This window comes from Canis aureus, chromosome X, assembly GCF_053574225.1.
Source record: "Canis aureus isolate CA01 chromosome X, VMU_Caureus_v.1.0, whole genome shotgun sequence".
In the NCBI taxonomy this organism is placed as follows: domain Eukaryota; kingdom Metazoa; phylum Chordata; class Mammalia; order Carnivora; family Canidae; genus Canis; species Canis aureus.
In genome coordinates, this window is record NC_135649.1 from 115,053,686 (window position 1) to 115,063,892 (window position 10,207).

Genomic DNA, 10,207 nt, shown 5'->3' on the forward strand with positions numbered 1-10,207 from the left:
TAATACAAGAGGATTTCATAGCCTACTCCTTTCTACCCCCCACCTCCGGAGTAAACTCCTTTCTACCTCCCCCCTCCGAAGCCTATACCCTTCCCCCAGTGAGACCCCTTGGGCCTCTGTTTATACCCTCCCCCCAGTGAGACCCCTTGGGCCTCTTGCAATGGTTGCCGTTTACCATTAAGCCGCTTTTTCCAGACATCAGTCACACCAAAGTCACGTTTTAAAACTTTATTTGCATATTAAAAAAATTGTGCATTCCAATAATTAAAATCATTTGAACAAAAAAATGGCACTCTGATTAAACTGCATTTTAACAGCCTGCAAGATACCTTGGGCCAGCTTGGTTTTTTACTCTAGATCTCACTGTCCTCCCACCCAGCTTCTTCCTTCACCAACATGCAAGTTCTTTTCCTTCCCTGCCAGCCAGCCAGACAGGCAGATGGGAAAGGCAGGCGCCTTCGTTGTCAGTAGTTCTCCATTCTTTGATGTGAAAAGGGGCAGCACAGTCATTTAAACTTGATCCAACCGCTTTGCATCTTACAAAGTTAAACAGCTAAAAGAAGTAAAATAAGAAGGCAATGCTTGTGGAATGTACAGTGCATATTGGCGGCGCACGCCTCATTACGATTCGCCTGCTTGCTTCTCCTGTTCAATCGCTGTGACAGAAAAAAAAAAAAAGAGAAAAAAGATGGAGAGAGCTCATTAGGCGGGCTCAGTACAGCCTAGTGGAAGATTATTGTACTTTCGTTTACGCTTATCTCCCGGGATCATAAACATCCACCAGTTATCAAGTGGCCTCACCATGAAAATAGGTACATTAATAGAAGATTTTAACACATTATATTGCATATTAATAGGGCACATCAAACATGCCATTATTAAGATTATCAAAGCCCCGTTTATTGCTTGCAAAACAATTTTTAATTGACCTTTCCAGGCCACATTCACCCTAAGAACTGTCAGCCCCTCCCTCCCCCCCGCCCTCCCTGGGGCCGCCCCCCGCCCCTCCCATCCTCCCTCCCGCCCAGCCTTTTCTCAAGGGGGTGGGGGGGGGCTTACTTTCTTTCGAAGGCAGTGGATTTTTCTCTTGCGTTTCTGTCTTCTTCAATTTCGACTTATCGAATTTCTCAATCTCAGCCATATCGGGTTTGTCAGACATGGTTGCAGAGGAAGCTGCATATACAAAGCCAAGGCGGGTGAGATCGAGCCAGCGACCCACCCAGGTCTCTTGGCTCTGAAATGCGCTTTTGCCCTCGCATCTCCTGCCTGAAACCCCACCTCTGCCTCCTTCCGCTTTCATTCAAGGCTCAGGCTCTTCCCCCGTCTACACAAAAAAGACCCCCCTTCATTATTCCCAAATGCGGGGGGCCGAGCCGGGGGGATCGCACTTTCGGAAAACGGAGACGGACCACCGGGGATTGCGATGCCCAGGAACCGCAGCAATCCGGCTGGGAGCGGCAAACAGCGAGGCCAGCTCAAGGTGGGGCCGAGCAAAAAATCGTGAGCGCGCAGCCGAGGCTGCAGGGGCTCCCCGGGGCCGCGGGCGGGCTGTCCGTGGAGACGCGGGCCGCGCCGCTCTCCTCCGCTCACAAAGGCGGCAGCTGCTGCGGCGCCCCGGCCACCGCCCTGCCGCCGCTCGTCGCGCTCAACAATGCAGCCGCCGCACACAAAGCCGCCCCCCGCCCCACAGCGGCCCGGGCCCCTGCAAGGAGGGCTGGCTGGCCGTTTTCCCCCCCATTTAAGCCCAGCCACCTTAAGTCTAGACCGAGCCCGAGGAGCCAGCAGAGGCTACGGGAAAAATGTCATTGTTGAAGCTCCGGGCTCGGGTGGGTGGGAGCGCGAACAAAGGAGCTTTCTGTTCCGGATTCATCAGCGCCCAAGAGGCGATGCAGAACGCCCCGGGCGGGGGGGGGGGCGGGGAAAGACCCCCCCTCGAAGGTGCACGACCAACGCCCGGTTTGGGAGGCTTTGGGCTTTAAAATCCTCGCCTTCCCGACCTCGTCCCCCAGCATCTGGAAGGGTTTGGTATCCCCAAGACCCCCAGGCAGGCTCCCCCGGGAGGACCCTTGGGGCTCGGCTGCAGGGCTGCCCCCGGACCGGGGCGAGCTCGGGCGCCGGGCGGGAAGGGACCGCGGGCGGGAGGGAAAGAGGGAGGGAAGGGGCCCCGGGGCTCACCGGAGCGCGGCGCACGAGCGAGCTGGAGAGAGGAGAGGGATCCGGTCTGCGCTGCGGTCGCTGCCGAATGCCGGCTGGGGCGAGCCCGCGCCCTTATATGCGCGCCCCTATGCAAATGAGGTGACGTCACCGCGGGCCCGCTGCACTCCTCCGCGCTGCGTCCCCGCCCCGGCGCCCGGGGGCCCGCCCGGCGCTTGGGGGACTCGCGCCCCGCGTGCTCCAGGGCGCCCGAACCGCAACGACGGCGGAAAACTAAAGGGGGCCCAGCACCCCCCGCGCTCCCCGCCCCAGGCGTTGCCCCCTTCGAGGTTGAGGGTGTCCGAACGGGTTTGGGCAACAGCCGCGCGAACCTGCTCTCGGGGGGCCGGGGCGGGATAACCGAGGGTCTGGGTGGGACCGGGCGGGGGGGGGGGGTGGGTTGTTCCTTTACTGCGAAGCTGGCTTTGTGCGGTGCGGGCAACCCCGAGCGAGGGTGCGGTGGCCGCGCGGGAGGGCCTCGCCCCCCGCAGGGCGCGATTCCTGTGACTCAGCTTCGGGGTCCGCCGAGGCCTTCGCCCCACCCCGGGCCTCTTTGTCTGCTCACCCGGCATCTTCTGAAATTGGGGGTGGGGGTGGGGGGTAAAGCACCCCGAAGGGATCTGCTTGTTACATAAAAAGGTTTCCTCGCTGTAACACGCATATTAGTCCATCGCTATGATTTTTGTGAGCACCCCGCTGAAAGACCCGGAATATTGGCTGCTCGGAGGTCAATTTATCCGGATTTTCCAGCGCACAACGCCTCCCCGCTTAGAAAAAAGCAGCCAGGTTCAAGCTCTGCCATTGACTTGCTGCCTGACAATAAGGAAGTTCTTTTACTTTCCTGTTCCTTGTTCCCCTAAACGTAAAAGCGATTGCCCCAAGGAGGCCTGCGTCCCGGGCCAAAGACTGCAATCCCGTCGGCTCTAAAATCCAAGATTAAATTTAAAAAATCTCGCTGTGTTGTGCAAAGAGCCTCTTCGGCCCCAGCCGGTTTGCAAGGGACCTGCGAAGTACGCCCGGAAATATGGGACATCTCGGGAGACAGGAGCAGTTTGCAAAATGGCCCCTTGCCTGGGAGCACCGGTGACCCCTTTGCCGCAGAAATCACCCACCACTGGCGTGCCCTGTGCCCCCCAGCGGCACGTGCAAACGCAAAGGACCCGCAGGTTGGAAAAGACCCACTTGAGAGGATTTTGAGACACAAAGCAGTAGGCACAATACTTCTGATCCCCTTCCGCATCCTAAGGAAATGTTTCCAGAACCCCCCTGCTCAGCACGTTCATGGCTGAGGCTTTTGTCCCCTGGGGATTAAAGTCAAGTGTTATATAGACCCTCAAAAGCCACTGCAGAGGCAGCTCGGACTTCCCCATTTCTTTATCCACTTGACTTCCTTCTTGGAGTGGGGGGTGGGGAGGCTGCAGGGCTGGGGGTGGGGGGCAGGAGCAGGTGATTGACTGGCTCCCCAGTTCGTGCTCTGGGGGGTGGGGGGAGGTGGCTGCCATTCTGCTCTCCAAACAGGATGTCACCTCTCTGGCTACACCTCCCCCTGACCGCACCCTAGTTGACGGGCCTGACAGTCCCCTCCACTGTGGAAGCTCATTTAAAGATCACGCATGGCCCGTTTCGGCTGGCAGCTGCCTGACACTGCCACCATCCCTGTGGGTTCCCTGATTCCATGTTGCCACACCCCAAACGCTGTCAGAAATCACTTCTTTCCTCCCCGGGGGTCCCCCCATACAAAGGAAGGCCATTAACGACGCACTGCTTCTTGTCCCCAAGGCCCTTTGCTTACAAAGGGTAAGGCCTTGCAGAACAATGTCTCCAGAAGAGACGGAGGAGAGGAAATTTGGAAACGCCTGGGGAATGTTTCTAGTTCGCCTTCCGCCGTGTTTAGATAGGGACGGAAAGAAAGGAAGGGCCCTCGCTTAAAAGGGAGGGGTCTTCCTTACTGGGCTTGCCTTGCCACCGGGTCAGGGGCCTAGAGAGTGCAAAGACAGGGGGAGGCACCTGAGAAGGAATGCAAACTAAAGGAATATTGTTAAGAGTCGTGTGACCCCCGCCATGTGAATTAATGTTTCTGGGCCTGCGTTTTGTCATCCGTGAGAGGGGATCATTGCAGTGCCCACCTCACGGGCTTGCCGGGAGCCCCGAAGTCTCAGGACGGTGCGTGACAGCTAGTAAGTGCTTTGTGTTCTTATTATTATCATTTAGGATGGAAGGTTGAGAAAAAAAAAATTATAGTGTTTGGAAGTGCAAATTTTAGAGGTTTTTATTTTTTCATTTTTAGTTAATTTTTAAAAAAGATTTTATTTATTTATGAGACATACACAGAGAGAGGCAGACACACAGGCAGAGGGAGAAGCAGGCTCCCTGCGGGGAGCCCGATGTGGGACCCCGGGATCACGACCTAGGCCAAAGGCAGACAATCAACCCCTGAGCCACCCAGGCACCCCTAGAGGTTTTTTTTAAGATTAGTCATTTCTCCTAAAAAGTACTAGTAAAAATGAAATCTTGTGTTAGTTCTATAGCAAATAAAAACTTACAACCCCCGTTGGTTGATGCCTTATAAAAGTCAGGCATTGTCAGAGGTGCTTCTGCCTTTGTCCCCTGCTGCACCCCCACCCCCCGCACCAGGAGGAGAGGTTTACAGATGGGGAAACTGAGGTCAGAGATCCATCCTTGCCGTAACTCAGCCGGTAGCCGCTGCCTATTATTTGTGCTAAGGGGCTCATGAAAGTCTTCACCACCACCACCACCACCACCACCACCACCACCACCACCCCCCCGCCGTCCCCCAAGCCTGCGCCTGAGAATCATCAGGAAGCATGTGAGCGGCAGGCTGCTCTGGGTCCCACAGTGCCGGGGACAGAGCAGTTGCTCAATAAACAGTTAAGGCATTGCGTTGATCTGACTTGCTTTAGTGAGGAAGGTTCCAGAACCCAGCTCGGCCAAACTCTGAACCCGTGGCTCTAGCCACCTTGCTTCCTTCCCCAGATAATTCAAACCTTTCGGTATCCATGTGTCAGATGCCAGGGACGACTCCTGCCTCCCTTGAAGCTACCATTGTGAGCGGGGTAGTGTGTGCAGGGGAGCGACCGCCACCCAGGCGGGGGTTTTCAATCCCGATTGAAAAGACAGAGGCTTAGAGTGGCAAGGCTCCCCTCGCAGGGCCCTCGGGTAGAAGATGGGTGAGGCACCCACCTGCTGCGGGCCTGGTCTGCCTCAGCCCAGGGGCCCCTGCACCTGTGTGCCGAGAGGGCCTGCACTGGACGGTGGCCCACCTCCAAAGCCCGTGCCCAGGGGAACCAGGAAGAGGTATCCGGGCCCGCTGGGTTTGATGTTCCTTTCCAGGGTAGGCCTGGGACAGATTTGTAGCTATTCCCGAAGCTGGAGAAGCAGCCACAGAGGTCTGGGTACGTGAAAATTAGTCCCATTATGTTTAACTTATTAAATTCTGTGCAGAGCACTGGCCAGAAGGAGAAGAGGAGGAAGAGAAGGCTCCCAACCCTTTGCTCTTGCAAGGCCTGGTGCCCTTGTCTCGGTTTCAGGGCCTCCTACCGTCTGCCCTGCCTGCCTGCACCCGGCTATCCCCAGTGACCCCACAATCTCTCTCTGTTCATCTAAATCCCCTTAGAGACACAGCCCGAGCCCCCCCCACCGCCCCCCACAACGACAGGGGCTATCTGTCCACAATGTCTAATTCAATCCTCACCCCGTGCAGAGGGCACGAACAGCCGCATTTTACTACTGAAGGATCTGAAGCTCAGAGAATCTAAGGCACGCAGCCCAGATGAAGCGCACGGTCCCTCCACCCGCTCTACGCCCGCCCTTGGGGCATCTCCCCCCTCCCCAGCTGAGTGTGCCTCCCGGAACCCCGCCTGTGGTGGCTCCACCTCGGCCCAATGGAACCGGAGGCCCCCTCGGTGAGTGTTCTCAGAGCCAGTGCAGGACCCCAGTGAAGCAGAGAAGAGGCAAAGAACACTCTCGAGAATGTCAAACGTGCTGCTAACTTTCCTGTTCTCTTTGTGGGCCTGATGGCATTTTAGAGCCAAGAGGAACTTTGAGGGGGGGGGATCTCATTCAACCCAGTTTCCTTCTGTGGCTTGAATTCTCCTCTACAACATCCCCTCCAAGTGGTTGCTCGGTCTATGCACAGCAAGGGCAACAGAAAAAAGCAGGCAGAGACTCTTCGAGTGTGTGCAGGGGGTGGTGAGTAGCTTAGGGCGGCTGGGGCTTGCACAGAAGGCTAGAAAGTGAGGGAAATAATTCTAAGAGGCAGGCGGGCCAGATTCAATAATACCAACAGATGTAACAATAATTAAGCAAAACAGCAGCAGCAGCAGCAGTCCCGACCGTGATGATCCCATTTTTTGAGTGCTCCCCACAGACGGGAAGTCTCTGTGCATAATCTCCCAAAAGCCTTACACAACCTATATGACAGAGGCCCTATTATGTTCCTCATTTTGCCGATGAGGGAGTCTTGGGGAGATTAAATAATTTGCCCAAAACCACACAGTGAAAGCCAGAGGCGGAGTTCAAACTCAGACTGGTTGGTTCAGAAGCCACCTCAGTTAAATATTCCGCTTTTCTAGAATCCGAAGGCCCTTAGACTCTGTCTTACAGGCCCAGCTAAGGGTTAAGTTGTATCCCATCACAATAAATCATCCAACTTTCCCATCAGAAAACTTTGAAAGGCAGATACCATAGTCATGTATCAAATAAATTAAAAAGTTGCCTGCTTCAATTTTCAAATGATTTCACCACGGAAATTCGCTCTCTGCCTCACCCTACGGGGCCCAGCGTACTCGCGATAAAGGGGATTCTTACCTTGAACATTGGCAGTTTCACACGGCTTTTTTTTTTAACTACTTTGATTGTTTTCCAGCATTCACATTAGCTGGTTACAAAAAATTAGGTCAAGTAACATATCTAAAGGGGAGGCATTGCATACTCCCAATCGCCTTTTGTGCTAAAAAACAAAAAGGATACTTTTCCTCCTGTTTGTGAAGCAGAATTATCATTAGCAAGTTGTAAGTGTTCCTGTATCTTAAAAATGTGCTTCTTCTGTGGACGTCAGTGCTTTTTAAATACAATGCAGTTCCCACAGCATCAGCAGAAGGTGGCTAATGGCATCCCGGTACGGGAAATAAAGCACAGGCGGGCGCCGGATTTGAGGGCCCCCCTCACGTAGGCCTTGGGCAACCTCCTTGGCTGACCCGGACCCCTTCGCCACTGCAAGGCAGGCTCCGAGGCCGCGTGAGCCACGCGGTGGCACAAGGCCTCACACTCACAAAGCCACACTTCGCTCGGCTTCATGCTCTGCAGCCACTATCTTGAAATTGCTAATAATTTTGAACAAAGGGCCCCAGGCTTTCATTTTATACCAGGTCCCCAAGCTATGAAGCCAGTCCTGCCCCTGTCATTCCCTGTGCGCCCTCAGTGGCCTAGCTTTTCCTAGGACCCAGGAATGGGTCCGTCTACTTAGATGCCCTTTCTTCCTGCCTACCGTGCTCTCTCTGAGCCTTCCCGCCTATGCGGCCTGAGTGTGAAAAGGTCTGAGTGTGTCCCCGGGTGGGTCAGCCCCTGCACCCTCTGCTAAGCTTCAGTCTGAGCCTAGTTGCCTTTGGAGCTGGTGATCACCACATGTTCCTAGGGCCTGGGCCAGGTACGCACAACAGTTCTCTTCCCTTCCTTCCGGCCTGGCTGTTTTGTCCGGTCCGAGGGATGCCTACAGCTCTTAGTCTGCTTGCACATCAGAATTCCCAGGCATGCACCAAGGTCAGTGAAGAAGCGAGCCTTTACCGGCATCTCTGCCCACTCCTCCCATGCTCTCTGATGCCTTCGCTCGCAGGAGGCTTCCGTGGGGGAGGATTCCACGGATACATTTTGCACGGAAGCAAGAAGAGGGGGATGTCACTCTCTCACACAAAGGCCAAACACAAGGCAAATGAAAGCACCGGCAAAGGATGCCTGAGTTCTAGGCCTTTGCTGTGCAATTTATTGCCTGCCAGGACTCAATTGTCTGAGTTGGTAAAGACGATATGGACAATTGAGGTTCACAGACACTACAGTCACTAAATCTCACTTTAGGTTAGAATGGACTCAGTCAAAAGCATGCGTTCAGATACTCGTCTTGTTCATGGCAGCACAGTCCAAGAGCACAAAGGTCGAATGAGCCAAATGCCCCTCGATGGACGGACGGATAAATGAACTGTGGTGGTGCCATCGATGGGATAGTATTTATCCTTAAAGAGGAATGCTGTCCCGGTGCAACGTGGATGAGCCTGGAGAGCCTGCTGAGCGAAAGCAGCCCGATCCAAGAGACCACGTACCCTAGGATTCCATTCCTGTGAAACATCCAGAATAGACGAATCCATAGGCAGAGAAGGAGATTAGAGGTTGCCAGGGGCTGCGGCGGGAAGCCAGGGGGTGCGATTGCTGGGCAGGTCTAAGGTTTCGTTTTAGGGGGATGAAAATGGGAATGAGGACAAGGGGGTGTGGGGGGGCGCACAGCCCTGCGAATGTACGGAATGTCACTGCCTTGTTCGCTTTTCCAAGTGTTAATTTTACGTTAGGTGAATTTTACCTCCATTAAAAAAAAAAAAAGCGGGGTGGGGAGAGGGGGGTAAGAAGAGAGAGAAGAAGAAAGAAAAGTAAATCATAGTCCCATTTCCTCACGCGGGCGGCGTCTGGTAAAGAGGAAATGGGAGGGGAGCTGGGGGTGGAGTGAGAGTCTGGTTCTTAACTCTTCCTGTGCCGGGCCAATTTGAGGAAGCCCAGAGACCCTTTCTGAGAATTATGTAAATGCCTAAAATTAACCAGCAAACCACCCCCGAGATGGAGAAGGAAAGCAATTGGATTTCCATACGGTACCAAAAAAGCCTTAAACACCGACACGTAGTGCAACCCGCACGTCTGCGCGCAGTAAATCCCGCGATCCGACAGTCGGCCTCGGGTCCCGCATAAATTCAGAACGGTGGCGAGTGTGCAGACATCTGCAGAGTGTGAGCAGACGTGAAAACACCCGCGATGCCCGTTGCCGACACGGTCGCAGGAACCGCTCAGGCTACCGAGCTTCCCCGCTGGTCGTCCGAAGGAAGGCGGCCGTCCACAGGGCCCACAAGCCGAGCAAGAAACAGGTTCTCAGCAGGAAGCAAATGTGCCCACATCTTGGTCTTGGACTTCCCGGCCCCCAGGACGGTGAGAACTACCTGTGTGTGGTGTCAGCGGCTTGCTCCCTGGCGTTTCGTTAGGGCAGCCCCTGCTTAGAGACGCGCCTGCAGGCCCCCTGGAAAGAAATGCTAAGGCTCCCTTAGAGGTTAATGGAAAGATGTCACGTTTTCCTCTCTAAATTCATGGACCCCCCCCCCCCCAGATTCGCTGCAAAGCTCTCTTGGACTTCTGTGGACCCTAGTCTATCGAAGGGAGGGTCTCTCGAGCCAGAAAAAGGCACAAAAAACAGAAGAGATAACCGTGTGGCTATCGATAAACCAGATAAACCACCCAATGGCCGCTTTGGAAGTGTCATTTTACCATTTCCTCCCGCATGTTCTCGTCCCCACTTCGAGTCCACGGTCCGTACAGGCAGCTTCCTCAAAAGGGCTTAGGCACCAGCTCGGGGCAACCTGCTTATAGGTGTCACCTCACGTTTGGGGCTTCACTAATCCCTTAACACAAGTCGCATTTATCTGGCCTTTGTGAACTTTGTCAGTGCGCTTTTTCACCTTTTGGGTCACTGTGTCCTTAAAGCAGCGTCACGCAGATAGAGGGGCCAGGTAGTGGCATCAGTATCTTGCAGAGGATGAACCCCAGCACAGAGAGGTTAAGTGGCATTGGTTAGCAGGGCCAAGACCAGAAACCCCAACTGCTTACTCTGAGCTGTGGGCCTGTAGCCCTTCAGGCATGCTTTTGGCCACGGGAGAAGCAGATTATATACCTCGGGTGAGAAGGAGCCAAGTGGTTCATGAAAGTCAGTCACCTAAGAGTAGTATTGTGTAGCTCACTAGAGGACTGG

At 54.5% G+C, this 10,207-nt stretch overlaps 1 protein-coding gene across 1 annotated transcript; it reads right to left on the minus strand.

The window, feature by feature from the left end:
* Positions 1–213: 213 nt before the first annotated feature.
* TMSB4X (thymosin beta 4 X-linked) lies at positions 214–2,282 on the minus strand. The gene is made up of 3 exons (XM_077889533.1): positions 2,176–2,282; positions 1,060–1,173; positions 214–656 (listed from the first exon to the last, which is right to left on the minus strand). The coding sequence occupies exons 2-3, from the start codon at positions 1,157–1,159 to the stop codon at positions 622–624; spliced, it is 135 nt and encodes a 44-aa protein (XP_077745659.1). The 5' UTR covers positions 1,160–1,173; positions 2,176–2,282; the 3' UTR covers positions 214–621.
* Positions 2,283–10,207: the final 7,925 nt, after the last annotated feature.

Bases quoted from the DNA above. Each gene is read 5' to 3' on its own strand.
- TMSB4X (XM_077889533.1), bottom strand. From the start codon at position 1,159: ATGTCTGACAAACCCGATATGGCTGAGATTGAGAAATTCGATAAGTCG. The intron at 657-1,059 runs GTAAGCCCCCCC...TTTCTGTCACAG, and splicing joins TCCACTGCCTTCGAAAGAAA to CGATTGAACAGGAGAAGCAA.